Here is a 20,745-nt window from a genome sequence, read left to right as displayed (position 1 = left end):
GAAGGCTACAGAGTTCTCTGTTCTGCTGTCAGACCAGCCCAAGGGAATTCGCTGAACCCTGGAATCTTGTCTCAAGCCAAGCTTTCCTATACAGTAAATATTTGTATGCTGCACAGTTTTTCCAGTACTTATCCTATGCCTTTTAAAGGCCTTACAATCTGTCTCCATATATTGCTGCATTCCAAAGCTTCTATAGATTTGTCTTCTTTTCTGGGATCTTTGTCAAATTCTATCATATTTCTTCCAAAGTTGTGGTATTCTGCCAACAGTATTCCACTGTCTGTCTGTATAAACCCTGAAAAAGCACAAATGAAATGTACACATTTCATAAGCCAGTTGATATCCTGTTGGAGTATATAAATACTTAGTGGTGTTGCAGATTTCCAGTTTCTTCTATTTACAGTGGTGCCTCGCAAGACGAAAATAATTCGTTCTGCGAGTGTCTTCGTATAGCGAATTTTTCGTCTTGATAAGCACCAATGGAGAATAGCGGTTTTGACGGGGGGAAAAATTTCGTCTTGCGAGGCAAGCCCATTGACATTTTCGTCTTGCGAGGCAGCCTTCCGCTAGCGAATGCCTTTCGTCTAGCGGGGCACCACTGTATTTTGAACCTGATTAATTTGTATATTCTTGTGATTTTATTGAAAAAGTTTATTTCCTTTAGATAAATGATTTTTCTTGTTTAACTTTCATGTTTAAGTGGGCCCTCCCCCACACTGCATGCTTCATCTCTTATTTCCAAGGGGGTGTGCGTTGGTGACATTATTTTTTTTAATTAGCAGTTTTGAGTAAAGGAGCCCTGAAAGGATGTGTTATGTTTGGTTTGACTTTATTGTTAGCAATGGTCTTGTAGATTATCTATTTTACTTTCCTGTTGTAGGGAGCAGGAATTCTGATGGATATGCACTAATGTTTTCTTGAATAACTTTGAATAACAAGTGCCAGTGTTTCATTCCTGACGTGTCATATCCAAAATATACACTAGCACGGTTTCTCTTTATTTTGCATGGGTTTTGTTTGATTGTTTTTGGGTAGAGGAGTGTATATGGGAGAACATGCCTAGCATCTATTTGTAAAATAGGCTTGTTTGTGGAAGGAAGGTGTAAACTTTTGAGATTCGTACTACTAATTAGCTAGAATGTAGCTAAGTAGAGACCAGCAAAAAAAAAACAACCTTTTGCACACACCAAGAGCCTGCTTTGTGAGTGTTGTAGCTTACTCAATGATTTCTTGAGTAACTCTCAGGTATCTCCCCGCTTTGCCGAAACAACAATCTATTGATTCTTCTAATCTGAGTGCTCTGACCAAGGGAATGCAGGGAGATAGTTGAGAAATAACAGCGGAATCATACAATGGGGTTGGGGGAAGGGGAAAATATGATGGCAGCATAACTTAACTTCTGCATGGTTGGATGTAAGCATTGCACCTGTTGTCCACCCACTGCTGGCATATAGCCCTCTTAGAAGACTGCCTATGAAGGAATGTGCCTCTTGGATTGGACTAAAAAAAGATTCCCCACCAATGGGTCACAGTATTTTTTGCCACACTATTCATGCAAAAAAAGCCAACTCCTGCTGTTTATAGCATTTAGTAATAAGATAGTCCCTGCTCTCAGGCTTACAATCTTGTCTGGTAGAGCTGTTTACTTGGTTTGAAAGAATAGCAAAGCATAGTCTGTACACTACTTGGAAATGCATTATATGGTAAGGGTCCTTACCACAGTTTGGTCCTAACACGCTGAATGCAAGTATAGCAGCAGGATTTGGGAAGGCACATTAAGAAAGAAATTAGTAAACAGTCTGTGATACTCAGTCAACCAAACAGTTTCCAAAAGATGTGTAAAACCAGTCTTCTACTTAGACTTATTGAGCATGTTGTAGCCTAGAGTAGTAATATACTGATGGCAACTTTGCCCTAAAGGCTTACTTGGATTGCCACTATGTTGGCCCTCCAGCACTGCTCAAAGAAGGGAAATGTTTGAGGTAGATTGGAGTCAGAAAGTGTTTCAGCTGGAGTTGATGTCATAGATCCAAATATTATTGTATGCTGATAAACTTCAGTTAAAGGCGGCAGCAGTGGCAGTTAATATCACTTAAAAATAAGGCAAAGGAAGGATGGTCAAAGAGGCCAGACAAATAATGTTATGCTTAAGAAGTAAACTGCAGTCAACAGTCTTTGCAATGTTCCAAGTGCTCCCTCTGCACAGTCATAAATGAATTCTATTTTCTTATGGTCTTTGGGAAAGTGTGGCTCTTTGCTTGGGACCTCTGCAACAGCCTGAAAATACACTTGTATTCTGTCTTCCTTGTCTAAGGAGATTGAAGTGGTATACATACATAATCTCCCCTTTTATCCTCACAACCACCTGGATTGCTGGTAGTACATGTGAAAAGGATCTATGGATCTGAGTAGACCACAAGCTTAACATGAGTCAACACTGTGATGCAGCTGCAAAAATGGCTAGTGCTATTCTGCATCAACAGACATACAGGTGAAACTCGAAAAATTAAAATATCGTGGAAAGGTTCATTTTTTCAGTAATTCAACTTAAAAGGTGAAACTAATATATGAGATAGACTCATGACATGCCAAGCGAGATATGTCAAGCCTTTGTTTGTTATAATTGTGACGATTATGGCGTACAGCTGATGAGAACCCCAAATTAACAATTTCAACTTTGGGGTTCTCATCAGCTGTACGCCATAATCGTCACAATTATAACAAACAAAGGCTTGACATATCTCGCTTGGTATGTCATGAGTCTATCTCATATATTAAACTCCAGTAGCTAATGAAAACAATTGCTTACATAAATGGACTTTTCCACGATATTCTAATTTTTCGAGTTTCACCTGTATAGTATTCAGATCAAGGGAAGTAATAGTATTACTCTATTCTGCCTTGGTCAGATCAGATCACACCTGTAGTACTGGGCACCACAGTTTAGCTCTTGTTGTGCCTTACCAGTATGTATCCAGCTCAACACCAGATCACTAATAGAGTTACCAGCTAGACCACTGTCAAGTTAACTAATGCTCTCCAATTTTGCCCATTTTCTGGGCAGGGGACCTTATCCATACAACTCTGATGGAGTCTTGAGCTTACTGTAGTATATCTACATTTAATTCATATATCTAGATTCTATGCTATCAGGCTGTTGTCTGTCTCCCAGCTATCATTGTTGGGAGAAGATTATAAATCATGTTGTATTCCACGCAGTATACAGGCTTTTCTAGTTGTTTATAACAAGTGTTAGGCAAGCAGTATGAAGGAAGGGTTAGGAGAAGTAGATTTGTCAGTGTTAGACAGACATTAAAACAGCTTATTATGAAACCTCATGATTTATTTAGTTGCAGGTCCATCACAGGAGCACCAGCTTCTCCTGCTGATTTACAGTTCACCATATTTTAATAATGGAATAGAACTAATTACAATCAAGTGATTCAAAATAAAACTTCTAATACTTCAAAATAGGGCCTCTATTCAGTCTTTCAAACTTCAATGGCACAGAAGTAAGGAACTCTATACCTTGTACTACCTGCTTCTATGAACAAGAAAGAAAACCTGCCCCGTGTTGCAGGATAATTCAGAGAAAAATGTGCTTTAACTTAACAGCCTGTACTTACGGCCATAATGCTATGCCAGGCCTCAAAACCATTTACAAACAATATGGATCAGCCCTTCAACCATTTTCATTCCAGGAATGGCAGTAACACAGAGTGGCAGCAATAAGGATGTTTTTTCTGAAGGGGGCTTTTTCCTCTACATGAAGGCTCTAGGCCTGTGCATCTACACATACCCCATCTCCTATGACTCCGTATCAGAGATAGAACAGCTGCCAGCTGAAACATTGCATCTTACAGGTTGTTGTTCCTAATTTGAGCCTAAAGTGTTAGCCACAGGAAGAGGCTAGGAAAGGTGACACAAACCTTTTCTCTTCACAAACTGTTTAGCTCTTGATCACTGTGGGTTAGACAGAAATACAGTATTAATCTTTAACTGAGACCTAATCAAAATACAGCATGACATTATCTCTTACTAGCAGAGATAAATTCAGAGTGTAGAACAAGCACACGGCATAAGGACCCATTTGAAGGTCGTATAATACATGCACCACATGCCAAGACTAGGGATGATAAAAGCTTTGGGATCTCAGCAGGAGAAGAACTAGCTATCAGCCAGATCAAGAATTTGTGGCATGATAGTCTTTCTTGAACCAGCCCAAAACAGAAAGAGCAGAAGCAGAACTGCACTAGAAGGAGATTAGAGGATTAAACCATTTCAAAAACAAAACTTGTGCTTGATGGGGGCCAATTTAACCCTGGAATTGCCACCATTTCCATGCATACAGTATTATATATTAGGATACATCTTTCCCCCAAAGGGGTCAAAGGGTATCAGCCGTGAGGAACTGGTATTGGGCTACATTGATTGCTGCAGGACCCATGGAAGGCTCACTGCACCAATTCCAAATCATGTCTTGGAGGCAGTTTTGAAATTCACAAGAAAGAGGAGCAAAGGACCCACAAGCAGCTCTTCCTTCCCATGTTCTATAGGTAGAGCAAGCAACGCAGTTAGGCATCTGTATGTGGTCCTACCCTCACTCAGTGCAAAATCCTTTACAGTTGGAATAAGTCTGTAAAGAATAAAGGGTTTCTGATTAGTGTTAATTTTGTTGTCATCCCCACCCCATACCCCAGGACTAGTGGGATTCTGTTCCTGCTAATCACTGCTATAGCCACGCTTTGGCATGTTGTGTTCAGATTTCATTTCTATTCTTCTTCCTCTTCCTCCTCTTCTTCTTCTTCTTCATCATCATCCTCATCATGGCAATGTGTGATTTCTTGGGGAGTTTGAGGGAAGAGGTTGGGTGGTTTAATCTCACTCACAGAACGGGTCAGCTGGTGTCGTTTGTCAGAATCTTTGAAGTCCCCTGATGTGCGGTTTCGGGTGGCCATAGGTGACTCTGTCTCATTGATATCCACATGAGTGTGCTCTACTGTTGACTCGTGTGGCATCTGCATGGAGACATACATACCACTGTTCAGAGAAGATTAGCATCGTCACATGAGAAGAGCTTGCTCAGTTAGGCCAGTGGCCCATCTATTCCAGCCATCCTGTTCTCACAGTGGCCAACTAGGTGCCCATGGGAAGCCCACAACAGCACACTACCCTGCTGCAATTTGCCACAACAGGTACTTAGAAATATATTGCCCCGCCTTACCCTCCACAAATTTGTCAATCCTCTCTTAAAACCATCCAAGTTGGTGGCTATCACTGTGAGATTGTGGGAGCAAATGCTACAGTTTATGCATTTTGTGAAAAAGTATTTTCAGGACAGACAAAAAAAATCTTTGAACGTTCAGCTCCATTGGATGTCCCTGAATTACAAGAGAGGGAGAACAATGTCTCTCTACCCACTTTCTCCTTGCTATGCATAATTTTATAAACTTCTACCATGTCACCTCTTACTCTCCTTTTCTCAAAACTAAAAAGGCCCAAATACTGCAACCTTTCTTCTTAGGACTTGCTCTATCCCTTTGATCTTTCTGGTTGACTTTTTTGGTAACTTTTAACAACTCTACAATATTCTTTTCAAGGTGAAGCAACCACAACTGTACATGGTACCCAAGTGCAATTGCACCATAGAGTTGTATAATGTGATTTTGTCAATTTTATTTTCAGCTCCTTTCCTAATGATCCCTAGTATGGAATTCACATTTCACAGCACACACATATGCTAGTACAGTGAGTGCCTGACTTCTACCACATATTATATTGTTACCCCACAGAAAATTTATAAAATTGTTTAACCCTAACCAATGTCTCCCAATGTAGCCATCTGCCACATCCATTTTAAAAGTTTTTGAGTCTAATGCTAGCAGCTGCATTAGAATGTCCCTCACTCTATTCAGACTTAGTGCATGTACTTCTCTGAATGTTGTTACTGTTCATCTGCAGCTTCATGGATTTCAACTCACCAGCACATGGGCAGCTCTGAAGAGGTAACTGAAGGGATAATACAGAAGGTTGATGAATGATGCTGCATAGAGGTCTGCATAGCGCATCACTTGGCTGGCAAAGAGTGTCTGTCGGGAGCCACTTCGAAACAGGCTTCCCATCATTCCATAGCACATGTCCATGTCATGAGTTACTTTCTAAAATCAGAGGGCAAATTAGACATTTGGTCACTTCAGGGAAGGGGCAGTTTTACATACTTAAAAACTATTGCAGGTGAGAGAGCACCATGTGTACACTAGATCACACACAGGTTTCTGAATCAGAGGCATTGATTGCAAAGAGGCAAAGCAACTGGAAGTTACAGAAAGTGAGAACACCAGCAATATGCAGTACCTTCCAGGAGCATTCCACCATAGAATAAGTTTTTGTGTTCCTTAGCAACATGACAGATGAAAAAAATAGAATTTGACAAAAAAGAGGGGGAGGGAGGATAAGCAAACAAAACTGCCTCACGGTTGTTTCTCTTACCTGACCTCTCCTCTCCTTCCCTGCCATCAGCACATAGCCATTCCAGTCCCTATGCCCTATTTGAGGTCATCATGTGCCTCTACTACCCATATTTACCACAGGGCCCTGTTTGGGGTGGGTGGGTGTGTAACTAGATATAACACAGTCATGTAGCATTTCCCCCTTTTATTGGTGGAAATCAGCCTCAGAGACTGAGTGTTTACATGGAGAGAGAGTATGAGAATGAGTGGTGGTGTGGGTTTTGTGTTTGAGCCAACAACATGAACCCTATGACTCATATAATTCCTCTGCTCAGGACTGCACCTCCCCAAAGCTGCTGTTCATTTAAAAATAGGTTGGGAGACTACTACCTGCATCTGCCATGTAAGCAGCTTCAGTGTGTTTCCTCTGCCTACTGTTTCATCATCTTACATTTCTCTGACTCAAGTCTATTTGATCAATACAACTGTCCAAGGCCCCCCTCATTTATTATCAGTACAGTTTTACTTGGCCTTTAGGCCCTATTGAGGTTTTCCAACAACCATCTCACATCATTCGCTCCTCCTTTTACCAGCTCCCTGTTTTGTATCTTTCTCTTCCAACTTCTCTCAGGTTCCTATTTCAGTCCATTACCTGTCCAGCTCCTTACCTTCCCTGTCCCCTCAAATCTCCCTCTAATGAAGTTAGCACAGATTGCTGCACTAGAAAAGGGAGATAAATAGCATTCTATTTTTTAAAAAAGGTAAAGGTAAAGGACCCCTGACAGTTAAGTCCAGTCGCAGACAACTCTGGGGTTGTGGTGCTAATCTCGCTTTACAGGCCAAGGGGCCGGCATTTGTCCGCAGACAGTTTTTCTGGGTCATGTGGCCAGCACAACTAAGCCGCTTCTGGCACAATGGAACACCGAAACCAGAGCAGCGCACGGAAATGCCATTTACCTTCCCGCCAGAGTGGTATCTACAGTATTTATCTACTTGCACTGCATGCTTTTGAACTGCTAGGTTGGCAGGAGCTGGGACAGAGCAATGGGAACTCACCCCGTCGTGGGGATTCAAACCACCAACCTTCTGATTGGCAAGCCCAAGAGGCTAAGTGGTTTAAACCACAGCACCACCCACGTTCCCCAGCATTCTACTTACTAGTACCTTAATGCGTCTTTGGATGGAACTGATGTCGGGACGCTCATTACTGCTGCTATCCAAATGCCTGTTTGAAATAGGAAAACAATATCAACAGAGCACATGGAAGATAAATGTGAGGGTGGATCTGGGAAAGCAAATACTTATTTAGAAAAGCTGATTATATCAGGCAAAACTGATAGGCACAACAATACTCTCTTCCCCACCCCCAAATTCTAAGTTAACGTGGAGCCTTTTGACAGAGTACAGCTGTCCACTAACAAGGAAGCACTCCCTCTAATGAGTTAGTGGATGGAGTATTGGGTTATATTCTAAAGAAAAAAAATCCATTACTTACTTGTATAACTCAGCCAGAAAGATGTCTAAACTCTGAAGTTCTTCAAAAAGGCCTAAGCGGCAAAGGGAAGGCAAAGTAAAAGCATATTATGGCAGTGGATCAGCTAAAACAAATACTATGTAGACTATTACCTCTCTCTCACCAATATGGGAAAACTGTCCTGGCAACAGACTGAGGATTCTATCTGCTTTCCAAATTGCATTATTATTATTTGTTGATTTATAGAGTTGGAAGGGACCCCCAGGTCATATAGTCCAAACCCCGCAATGCAAGAATCTCAACTAGATCATACATGATGGATGGCCATCTCTGCTTAAAAACCTCCAAGGAGAGTGCACCACCTCTTGTGGGAGTCTGTTCCACTGTCAAACAGCTCTTTAGAATACAATCTTACATTTTTTGCCATATATGCTTTGATAAAACTCATATGACAACTCAGATGGTGTAGAAGTTTCAGACCTAGCCCTTTATTTCAACTTTGTGAATGGTGGGAGCAGCCATGTGGCTAAAAAGAACAGAATCTATAATCTCACAGTGGAACACGGCAGACAGTCTTTTGAATATGTTTGCCATGTCTCAAATGCCCTCTCAATGTCTAGGGCAGCCTCCCCAAACACGGTATCCTCCACATGCTGGACTACAACTCCCATCATCCCTGAACATTGGCCAAGCTAGCTGAGACTGCTAGAAGTTGCAGTCTAAAACAACTGGAGGGCATGAAATTGGGGGAAATTGCTCTAGGGTTACAGCTTCTATTTCTTGCTCTCCAGTAGATCCTAAAATGTTCATGGAAAGTGCAACTGAAAATATAAGCCTCACTCTTCTACACACTTAGTGCACTGCAACTGCTTTTATAATACTGGTTTTAACAGTTCTTGAGCATTTTAATAAAAAGGGTATAAAGAAATAAATAACTGGCAGATGTCAGCCACAGTATTGACAAGTGGTAGCATAGCCACAGGTTTGTAAACTGTTCAAACCAACAGTCAGTGGTGGTAGGTCTCCCAAAAACAGCCTCAGTCCAAAGCAAAAAAACCCAACTATCTACAAATAAGTCACAAAACTATCCAGAGACTTGCTGCTTTCCCGGTCTTTGATGCACAAAAGCAATGCAAACAATCTTTGGGAATGAAGCCAAGTGATTTTCCAGCTACCCTCTGTCAAGCCAAGCAACATCAATTAAAAAGTGAAGAAGAATGAACTAGACCAGTGGTTCCCAATTAAGTACTGCAGATATCCTCTTCTTCAAAAGCCAAGCCATGGACCCCCCTACTTTTTAAAAAAAACAAAAACAAAACCCAGATATCTCTATGGTAGTTTTTGTTATACGAATGGTGCCACAAACCACCTGGGTGGGTTATTTGGACCCCCCCCCCGGGAGGTCCGCATACCATCAACTGGGAACCATTAAACTACAGAGTTCATTACTCACAACTTTTGTCTGTCCAGACATGAAGCTCCTGTGCCAGTTCTGGAATCACTAGGAAGGTCCTCCAACCCTGGCGTTTTTTAGACTTCAGGATATCTCCAAAAATGTGATCACCTATGTATAATATGTCTTTACCCTTGGCCCCCAGAAGGTCACAGATTGTATCAGAGGAGCCTAAGAGGAGGAGGGGAAAAGCAGAAGGGCCAATAATTGTGAATCAGAAAAGGTTTCTCAGCATAAAAACAATGGGTTCAGTGCATAAACCTCCATTATTATCATGTACCTGCTCTCCAAACTGATAGATATAAGGCTTCTTCAAATGCAGCTTTTGCACACTCAGACATATCAGAGTATAAAATAAACACACTGCAGCATACAAATATATGGTTCACAGGTGGTCTTCCATTCAGGCAAAGCCTGCTATATTGTGTGCTGTCAGAACATTTTTTGAGCTGCAGGTGTCTGAGACCCATCTATTTAAAATACAGGTGATGATCAAAAGATGATCAAGTCACCTCTTACTTTTTTCCTTTCTTTTTAAAAAAGGTATAAGCTGCTAAAATACACAAATCAGGTAGCATGTGGGACGTGCATTTTAGATGCCATTCCAAATACACACACATACACAAAAGTACCAACACAGCTATATATTATTTGAGTATATAGTTTTGGAAAATACCAAGAGGGATCTTAAAACTGGAGGAAGATCTACCATCTACCCATCTACCACCATGGGACTTAACCTTTGGGGTTACAAACTTTGGATAGGTGGGTACATTCCTTGCAGCTACTAGATTATATTACACTTTTGGCTTCAGCTGACACTTTACCTAATGTACCAACCTACAATTAAATTCCCATCTTCACTAATATAAAGACTTTGCCTCACAAGGGACTCTTATGTTCCACTTACAAACAGATCTAGTGCATTTTTTAAAAATGGTACAACCACTGTTGCTCCAGAAAGCTTTGATACAATCTGAAATCTATTTTGCACCTAAAATATTCTAGTTACATCTGCATAATATATCTGGCACTCTACTTAAGACAAATTAAACTTCAGACATTGGGTGGGGGGCTTTAAAATAATATCCAGTCTTCTGCCTCACTCCCTGCTGTTTTTCTTAACATCATGCCTGAAGAACAGTTTTGGAGAAAACAGAAGTTATTCAAACCCCATGATAAAATAGAATAAAGCGAAAATCTCTGTCCCAGCTCCTGATAAAGATTCACTAGTCTCATTTCTAGTTTACCTCCGGAGTAAACAATACCATGCTGCAAGGGGCCTGTGTAAGTACCAATCTTCAGTTTGCCAGTAACCTGCACAGAAAAAGAAATTCATTTAATGAAACTGTAGGTCTCTCCAGCCCAATTTTCAGTTTACTATTGATCAATGGATTGATAAATCAGTAGAAAGGCTGTTCAATATATGCTTCAGAGGAAAAAGCACAATTGGTGTTTGCTTACTCCAAATGCACTATATTTTTCTGGGCATTCCCTTTAATTATTAAAAGCAGCATGACATAGGGGCATGCAGCTGGTGCCCTATTCCTAGAGGCCATAAACACTCTTACACTGGGAATTGTTTCATGCCTCAAACGTATCTGTGCCAGGTGAAAACAGTGAAGTTAGTCTGGTAGAAGCATATTCCGTACAACCCTTTCGCATGGCCTGCATAAAAGATGCTACAAAAGCCTGCTTATTTTTTTTTTAAAGAATTTATTGGTTTTTACAAAACAAAGAACAATATAACACATACACAACACAAACCCAAACACAAACCCCACAATCAAATCACAACAAAACAAAACACACCAATAATTCTTATTCTTGTTTACACAAAAAAAAAACTTTTCTTGTTCAAATCACTACTTGGTGACTTCCCCCGTTTTCTCCCCTTTGGTTCCAAATCTAATTTACTTTAGTAACTTCTCATCTCTAAAGTTAAATCATTCAAAAATCTAAACTAAACATACTTCTTAAAATCTTATTTTTATTCCAAAATAATCTATCACTTCTTGTTTTACATCGAATCTATTCCAAATATTACTTCGTAATACAAAAGCCTGCTTAAACCTATACAGTACTTCCAAATTTTACAGTTAGTGTTGGTTGTCTTTTATGAGCTAGTTGATTCTACCTATAGGCCAGGCTTAAGCTAAGAATTTTGTTGGGGCCAATAAGTTATCAATAGCACAGATTCAGCTAAAACCCTAACAGACTCCCAATAAAGACCAGTCCCACAGCAGGTAGTCATGTTGCAGCCACAGTGAATTTTTTTGATAACCAGCAATTACAGTGAAATTGATCTAATGAAACACAGCATTATTAGGCTCCATATATTTTCAATATGATGTTGTTCTTAATTTAATTCCACTCAGTACATGTAGCTGAAATACGTAATGATGCACTCAAAAAACATGCTGTATTTTTATTTAAAGAACATAGCTCCTTCTCTTATTTCCTTTCTATGTGATTCAGATAACCCAAAAATAGCTAGAAACACATATTCCAAGTATTCAATGAATTTCAAAGTAGAGAGCTTATGAATTTAGCACTAATGTTCTAATTATTGAAATAAACTGTCCCAGGATTTCCTCCAGTCAAGCCTAACTATATACAACAAACTTTATTTATTTGCATAGCCCACAGGCCGTTGCATCAAAAAACAAAAAAAACAAAACACATATTACAGATACAATACTGATAAAACCATATATAACCAATAAAATGAGCTGAATCGGGATTCGGCACAATTAAAACAAGAATAAATGAGATCTTAATTATGAGGGGGCACTGTTATTCAGCTGGCAGCCCTCAATATATTCTATGTATCACTCACCGTATCCACCTGTCTCAAGACTGTGCCTTCTCCAAAGAAAAGAGGTTTTCGCGCATCCACAAGGATGAGGTCAAAGTATGATTGCCATGGCCGGTGAGAATTGCCAGGCTAGAGAAAAATTAAGCAGAAGAACATCTTTTTAAAAGGTACGAATTCTAATTGTTCACACTGAAACTGGCTTATTTTAGTTCTGCAGGAGAGATTGATAACTGTATTCTATATGTAGCCTGACATCATATACAAAACATCTTAGTTCCCCAACACTTCAGTAAATATACCCGAGAATCCTAACAATGCAGGAAAGGAAAATTAGCAGATATTTTAAAATGTATTTTTGTTTAACTGGATTTATATACTGTTTAATCATAATTTAAATGAACGCTAGCAATTATATCACTACTACAAATATTAATACAAAGATCCCAGGCATTTATCAATTACTGCAGAACATCCAGGACTTTCAAAGCAGAGGCCACAACTGAGAAAGGGACAAAAGGGAACAATCTGCGTATTTATATTAAACTTTTGATTTCTACTACATGAAACCATAACCAAGCCTTAAAATTGAAAAGTACATTTTCTTGTAGCTATGAAAAATTATTAATTATATGTGGAAGGATTTCAGCAGCACTGTTATAATGTATTAGTGGATATGTGGCTAAGTGGCAATTCCTTCTACTCAAGCAAGTGCAGACAAGCAAACACCACCGGTGGGAGTAAATGCTTTTGATCTGAAAATCCAGTGGTGTTTTTTATTAGTGACCTCTAGAAGCTGCATATCAGGCAAAGCCAACTTTAATTATTTCCACCTGTTCTCCAATAAAAATAATAAGGCATTTGACACCATGCCTCCAAAGGCTGAATTTTACAAATAGAAAATTAAATAACTATCCAGTTTCTTCAGTCCCCATGAACCAAGACTTGACTCCTATTCTTGATTTATTTAGGAAGGAATAATATACACCATCTAACACAGCGTTCCCCAAACTGGTGCCATCCAGATTTTTGGAATCCAGCTCTCATCCAACCCTAGATGGGAGTTGTAGTCAAAAACATCTGGAAAACACAAAGTTGAGGAAGGCAGATCTATCATTAAAGCAACAACTCTTTTCATCACTCACCTTTGGTCCATGTGGAAAATCAAACAGGTAAGTCATAATTTTCTGAAAGGCAAATTGGAAGCAAGACTTAGTTTCTTTCTGGATAATTAACTATTTTATTAGTTATGTTTAAACAATACTTTTAACTATACAAATAGTCTTCAGATACACAAATATAGAGCAGGCATTGTGAGCATTAAAATAACATTGCAGAACCCTTTGACGTTATTTTTAGGATTTTCATGACAACAAAAGGCATGTCTCCTGCTCTGACAGATATGCAGCTTTGCAAGATACACACCTCAGTTTTATGTACAGTTAATTTGGAAGCAAGTTCAGTGGAGCTTACTCTTGTTCATATGATTGGAGAACAAAAGTTCATTGTCACAGAATACAGGAGGGTCCTGCATTCATATTAACATGGGGATTTCCCAGTATAGTTGTTCATGACTTTCTAAAAAAAAACATGCATTTTATGATAAACAGAAGGTCTTTATTTCTTGCATATCTCCCGCACCCCCTCCCCCCACAAAACTTGGGAGACTAAATTACAGACACATTGCCAGGTACAAGGCATCATTAAATTATCAACCAAGATTCAAGGAGAATCTTAGGTGCCTCCAGCTCATGCTTTCATTATACTGAGCTTATCTAATTCTCTACAGCTGGCTTTGAGAACCTATGGCTCTGTAGATGTTGCTGAACATCAGCCGCAGCCAGCATGGCCAATGGTAAGAAACAATGGGAGTTGTAGTAGTCCAGAACATCTTGAGGAGCCTAAGGTTCCCCAGCTCTGCTTTGAGGCAGGGATGGAAGACTTTTTCAGACTGAGTGCCACATTCATTCATCTGGAAATTTCTGACAGCTACACACCGGTGGTGGGTGTGGCTGAAAGTAAAAGTGGGCAAAACAATGGATGTAACTTATTGTTGTAATGCATGCCACATTCCAGTCACACAGATTTCAACACTCATATGAATCCATCCAGACAAACAAGAGGCATCATCACAGTTCAAGGGCACCTTCCAGCCAGGCAAAAGCACTTGAGGGTTCAGAGGAAGGGCAGTGGGGGTTGGGCATAACCTAGGGAAGGAGGCATGGCCTGGAGAAAGGCCAGAGGGCTGGACAAAAAGGCCTACAGAGCTGCATTTAGTTCCCGGGGCTGAGGTTGCTCACCCTGCTCCAAGGTAGAAATTCAAAATATGACACCTAACATGAGACACTAAATGAACGAATGAATGAATGATGAAGGAAGATCTTGTGTTACAGGAGTACTTACATCAGTATACTTATAATCACTGTTTGTGGCAAGAAACACCTTTCCCACCTCATTCATGCGGCTCAAAAGCAGAGGCAGTTTCCCCTAAAATGGCAAAAATTTACATAAAATACAGTTTTCAGTTGAAGCCCATACCTCCAGGGGTCTATAAATATCTTAGGCTATCTGTACATACTGCCAGTTTGAACAATGCCAAATGAATATTTCAGCCTGGTTAAAATGTCTTCTAAAATCCTAGATGCCTCAGCTGTGAACTGAAATCCTGCATCTTAGTCATGTCTTATAATTTGTAGTAATGTTGTCCTATTTGGCCAAGTATTAAAAAATACTTTTAAAAAACTGAAATGTTGAAAGCTGTTCTATAATATGTAACCAGAAACCCGATGATTTGAAAATGAGAGGCTGCAGGCAGCAAGGACTCTTTACTAATTTTAGAACAAAATGCCACTTTGATGTGCTGTGAGTACGTAGCATGAGCATTATATGGAAACAGAAAGTATCCCATGCTAGGTGAAAATCAAAGGAATCCCTCTAAAGAAATACAAAATGCACAATTTCAACTTCATGCCCCTCAGGATATCAAGACATAGAAGATGCTTTGGTATATTCACATTTCTACTGTGACATCTCACTACTTCATACATTGTGGGGGTGAGGAAACCAACTGCCCCTGCTTAAAGTTCGGGTGTTTAGAATTCCATTAACAAAAGGGAGATAAAGAGGAAGTGCTAAATTATTTTTCATCAAAAAAGGCAAAATTTGTTGAAGAAGAAGAAGAGTTTGGATTTGATATCCCGCTTTTCACTACCTGAAGGAGTCTCAAAGCGGCTAACATTCTCCTTTCCCTTCCTCCCCCACAACAAACACTCTGTGAGGTGAGTGGGGCTGAGAGACTTCAGAGAAGTGTGACTAGCCCAAGGTCACCCAGCAGCTGCATGTGGAGGAGCGGAGATGCGAACCCGGTTCCCCAGATAACGAGTCTACCGCTCTTAACCACTACACCACACTGGCACCACACTGAAGCAACAATAACATCACTTAATGCCTTTTAAAAAAAATTGTGAACGAGGGAGTTTGAATTTTCCATTCTGTTTTTTTTATCATTTTAAGACTGCATGAAATAAACCAAGACTGGTCTGCTTTCAATAAGGAAAGGCTTGATGTACTTACATCTTTCACTACATACTTCACCAGATTCTCAACTGTCTTCTCCTTCAGTGAGCCCTGAAACAACAGGAGAAACCACATGACACAGCAGAAGCAATGATCTAGCAATCTTACTCAGGTTTCGCATTATAGTATCAGCTTCCATGCTGTCATCATACTGTAGAAAGATGCACCGCTGACACAAGAGGCAGAAAGTTATTTGTGGAGTTTCATGTGTCATGAGATTAGCATTGGATAGGTTCAACCTGGGGGTGGAGAACCCTGTGGTTCATTCACCATATGAGAAACAAACACATGGGACAAGATGCCATTGAAGCACTGTAATTAAGTATATTCTGAAGTAAACTTGAAGTGCAAAACAGAATAGTTCAGAAAACACATGGTGACAGTTCAGCAAAGCGGTGGTGTGATTCCTGTGCAATGTGTGGATGAGTTATCACCTGAAAACACATGAAACTGCTCCTTGGAAGGGAAAACAATAGCATAAATATAATAAAGTGAAACAGTGATGGCTTTTAAGATGACTCGCAGCAGCAGCCTGTCTCGTCAAGAGGGGAGGGGAGGAGTGGGGGGGGGGGATGAAAGTAAGCAGCAGGGTGGTGGTGACAGAAGGAATTATCATCCTTGTTTACCAATGCCCCCCTTTCCAATCATATTGATGGACATGCTAGCTGGCATTTAATATTTATTCACTGGCTGCCAAAGCAAATATAACAGTGTTTAACTCACACTATAATTTATTCAAAATGTTAAGAATTAAACGATTAAAAAAATATCCCAAAGTCCAAGTCACCTTATAGTGAACCCAATCCACAGCATCTCTCACATCTTGGAACATACTTCTGAAGGACATGAAGAGGTCTCCATCTTTAAACCCTGATTCGCAGCTGTGAGAAAAAAGGAAAAAAGCACAAAATTGTCATAAAAGTTGATTAGCAGCTAGTAAGGAGGGTGCATAAGGCCTGGGAATAACCGTATAACTGTAAACAGCAACAGTATTGATAGCTACATTGATAGTATTGAAAGCAACCAAACCTTAATCCCACTAATGTTAGGTGGATTCTTGCTTGTATGTTTTGTGCCAGTTCATGAATAGATATATCATCTCATTTCCTGTCTAATCAGCATGGCATCTGTTCTCAGAGGCCAAACCAGGGCAGGAAATGGGATGACATATAGGCAGGATGTGTATTTGTCTGAATCTAGGTTGGTACATGTTTCTGCATGCAAGAGAGAATGAACATACATGGATGGTGGCTAGATGAAGTTGAGGGGCTGAATCCATCTTTGGCTTTGGCTGTATCCATCAACCCAACTTCTAATCCCTTAAAAGGTTGCCCACTCTTGTGCTAAATGGTCATATTCACCTGTGTATGATGAACCCTATGAGCCCTGCCAGGGTTTAAATCACAAACTGTACCAACATAAACAATCCCTAAAGTACTCGTGGTTGCTGTTGTCGTCAAGCTACAGGTAAGATTTGAGTTTGTTCTTGCACACTTGCAATGAGAGACAATGATGGCTATAGCGTCACGTGTTGGATTTCATAGAATACATGAGACACATGCTCACCTTGAATACCTATCACAGTTCGTAAAAAAATCAACCAGACAAGCCAACAGGTAAGTCTCTGCAAAGAAGCAAAGAATATACATTAAATGAAGAACTGGATAAAGAGACACTCATGTAATTAATGTAAACCAAAATGACATTCCTAATTTGTCATTTGAAATTAACAGTAATATACCTACGGATTGTCATGACACAATCCCCACCACCCCCATTACAGTTTAAGGTCTCACCTGGTAGGTTGAACAGTGTGTTTAAAATGTAAAACCTGTCAGTGTCATCTCTCTGGATGAATTTATTAGGGTACTGTTCTCGGATATCTGGCCTGAAAAAAGTAAGGGACAGGGGAATATGCCTATTAATGATGTCTAATCTTAGTAGTTTCTCTAAACAGCTATGTTAACTCCTATTGGGTCAATAAGACCAATGAGAAAGATCTCCTAAAATGTTGTGATTCAAGGAAAGGTTTTAACAAGAATACTGGAATATATATAATATGGCTTCCTTTCTACTACAGCAAAATGTGATACTTCACACAACTTCATCCATTGCATAGAGAAGAGCCTACTCCCTCCAGCTCTTGCTTGCTCAGCTGATCCCAGAAGAATTCAAGAACTGGGGCAATCAAAACAAAACAAGAATTGTGTTTCATCTGGACAGCATGCAACTAACTATCAACAACTCTGTACAACTCACAGATAATATTCTACTTAAAAAGAATATTTCAGTGTTTAGTAAGGTTTTATGCCATCATACAGCTAAAGACAGAATACTGAAATGGATCCTGTTGACATATAAAGCCTTACACAGCTCAGGACCTCCAAACCTTAAGGTCTGCCTCTCCCAATACAAACCAGCCTGGACCCTGCACTTGTCATCTGAGGCCCTTCTCTATGTCCGCCCTCCCAGAAAGGTTCAGAGGGTGGCAACAAGAGAACAGGTCTCTTCTGTGGTGGCTCCCTGATTGTGCTTTTTATTATGTTTTAATCACTGATGTTCTGTAATGTGTTTCTAATGTTGTACACCGCCCTTAGATCTTTTGATAAAAGGCAGGATCATCATCTTCTCACTGGTAGAGCATGTGTTTGCATGCAAAAAGTCTTAGGTTCAATCCCCAGCATTTTCAGGAAATGCGGAGAAAAACTTCTGCCTGAAATTCTGGAGAGCAACTGCCAGTCAAGATAGACCACAGTATAATAGGTTCCTATCTTCCTATAGCTGGGCCCAAAATGGTCTGGTCCCAGGTCATATTCTGATTTGTAAACAACACTTAAACCATAGTTGTCCCATTTGGACATCACAAGAAATTAGTTTAACAAAGTTGTGCATTCAAAGGCCAAGAAGAAAATATGTGGACACAAGGCTTGTTCTTGGCTCAATAAACTGATGTACTGAGGTGAGATTGTTATATCTGAACCAGGTCTGTGCATTTTTTCCATATTCACTTGTTAGTTTCCAAAGGTTAACCAAGTTTCTGAAATCATTAGAATTTATAAGACTCCAAAGTAAGAAAAACTGGGCTGGCATAAGGATTTGGAAATGTTACAGCATAGGTGATCCCTGAAAGCCCAATCCTACATATGAATTCAGAGTTTCTACCAAGTTCAGTGGAACATACCACTCCTATTGTACATACAGATTGCAGTCTTCCTTATGTGAACTGCCTATATTCACAGTACTTACCCCCTCATGAAGTTAAAGCCATGTGCACACACTAGGATGTTCCCATAGGCATCGACTTTCAGCAAATTTCCATAAAGGGAATCAAATACCAGGCCTCTATTAATAAAGAAGTGCATTGATAGATATAAGCATGGTATACCAAGCAGTGGACAGCAAGACTTTGAAAGATAGTCTATTGGAATGGCATACCTGAGCCAGTTCTATCATGTTCTGTCCAAACTAGAATCTGACCCTAAGGAGGACACTTTGCTGACAGAGTCCCATTGAACTTTTGTTTAGCTGCAGAGGAAAAAATAGTCTGCATTGCCCAGTTCAAATGTACAATTGATCTCTTTTCTTATCATTAGCTCATTTATCTTAACAAAAAAGCTGAATTACACAATCAGCAGGCACAGGTGCATAGCTTAAAAAATAAAATAAAAATAAAAACCTTAGTTCTCCCACCTACCCAACTGACCAAGAAGAGTAACTACATAACTGGAGCTGATAGAAGTCTCACCAGACAAAAAATTCTGTCAAATCAGACTTGTCTTGTTTAAAACTAAGTACCACCTCAACATCAGATTGTCCACCCTACCTGCTTGTTGGAAGACTACTCAGAGAATGTGTGTGAAGCACTGTGAACTCACAAAAGCACTATACAATTGTTATATATTTATTACTATTCCTTTAAAGGACTAAAACCTTTTGGACTAAACTTTATAAAAGGTTAGTTGACACCAGATGTGCTTTCGCTACAGTAAATAGGAAAAATTAAACATAACTAAGGCAGTTCTCTGTGTGTAAATGTCCTAACTGCATGGAAAGGAGGTGTGGAATGTAGGAGATGAGGAATGTAGAACTTCTCAGCTAAGCTATATGAAAAGGGTTTGGGGAGAATGACTGCTGGAACAAAATGGCAGATGGAGGAAGAGTTCATCACTCATGCCTCTAACACCTTAAGACATCACCACCCTTTTCACATAGGGATTATTTTGTTTGGCTCCAAGCAATCCTCTTGCCAGTGAGTAAGTGGCAGTTAAGACTTTCAGTCACCACTTCTCTTTTCCCTTGAGGAAAGTTGCCCATCTACCAAGTTTGCACAGTGGGTACCTCCTTAGAAAGAGCTTTCCATGTCACATTTTTCCCTCTCTCCCATTTCTTTATAGTTTTTTTTCCACTTACCCACAATGTGACATTGTCACATGGTGTGCTTCTCTGCCCCCACTCCACATCACTAGCTGCTGCTTGGCACAGCAGAGAGGAAATGCATGGCATTGTTAGTTTCACTTTCAGGTAAGTGAAACTGCACATTCAGAGGAGAGAGGTGAGAACATGATTCAGGGAGACAGTTTTTGGCGGTTGGCCCATGTCTGCAGCAGTGTGTAGTTTGGCCCTGAATGTGAGACAGCAAGGAAGCAACAGCCATACCAAGAAACCTCAAATGCTAATACAACCTTGTTCATAAATTTCCAAAAGTTACTAGCTTATAAAAGTTTATATTCCTAAGAGGGGGTGGTTTCCCTTTCACCAGCTTTTCTTATCAGTAAAAACTGTTGCTGGCAAGAAATACAGCAGGCTGGTGGATGAGAAATGGAATGATCCCTGGCTACTCTGCTAACCTGATTAGTTTCTATGTTGAGAGTGCAGGAAAATGCTTTTTCTTCTGTATGTTCAGCACAGTGGACTGAAAAAAAGGGCAATGGATCAATCTCTCACTACTTCCAGCATACCTGATTTCTGTGCTGAACAT

General features: G+C 40.0%; 1 protein-coding gene across 7 annotated transcripts in view; it reads right to left on the bottom strand.

Annotated features, from left to right (window-relative positions):
• The window catches only part of NT5C2 (5'-nucleotidase, cytosolic II), an 81,696-nt gene that overhangs the window by 14,916 nt on the left and 46,035 nt on the right, over positions 1–20,745 (bottom strand). For 3 of the 7 annotated variants that reach the window (XM_033149768.1, XM_033149767.1, XM_033149769.1), the window contains 15 exons: positions 20,178–20,388; positions 19,014–19,109; positions 17,564–17,655; positions 17,334–17,391; positions 16,555–16,648; positions 15,765–15,818; positions 14,595–14,678; positions 13,337–13,378; positions 12,216–12,323; positions 10,627–10,693; positions 9,377–9,547; positions 7,945–7,996; positions 7,614–7,674; positions 5,982–6,158; positions 3,323–5,018 (listed from right to left, as the gene is read on the bottom strand). In XM_033149768.1, coding sequence (XP_033005659.1) covers positions 4,773–5,018; positions 5,982–6,158; positions 7,614–7,674; positions 7,945–7,996; positions 9,377–9,547; positions 10,627–10,693; positions 12,216–12,323; positions 13,337–13,378; positions 14,595–14,678; positions 15,765–15,818; positions 16,555–16,648; positions 17,334–17,391; positions 17,564–17,655; positions 19,014–19,109; positions 20,178–20,227 — 1,452 coding nt within the window. In that variant the 5' untranslated portion in view covers positions 20,228–20,388 and the 3' untranslated portion in view covers positions 3,323–4,772. Of the gene's footprint in view, positions 1–3,322; positions 5,019–5,981; positions 6,159–7,613; positions 7,675–7,944; positions 7,997–9,376; positions 9,548–10,626; positions 10,694–12,215; positions 12,324–13,336; positions 13,379–14,594; positions 14,679–15,764; positions 15,819–16,554; positions 16,649–17,333; positions 17,392–17,563; positions 17,656–19,013; positions 19,110–19,202; positions 19,293–20,177; positions 20,389–20,745 lie in introns of those variants that run through there. The other 4 variants (XM_033149766.1, XM_033149770.1, XM_033149765.1 and 1 more) reach the window with 4 other exon arrangements.

This window comes from Lacerta agilis, chromosome 5 (genome assembly GCF_009819535.1).
Source record: "Lacerta agilis isolate rLacAgi1 chromosome 5, rLacAgi1.pri, whole genome shotgun sequence".
In the NCBI taxonomy this organism is placed as follows: Eukaryota; Metazoa; Chordata; class Lepidosauria; order Squamata; family Lacertidae; genus Lacerta; species Lacerta agilis.
Note: the sequence above shows the minus strand (reverse complement) of the source record. Positions and strands in the feature narration are given on the sequence as shown.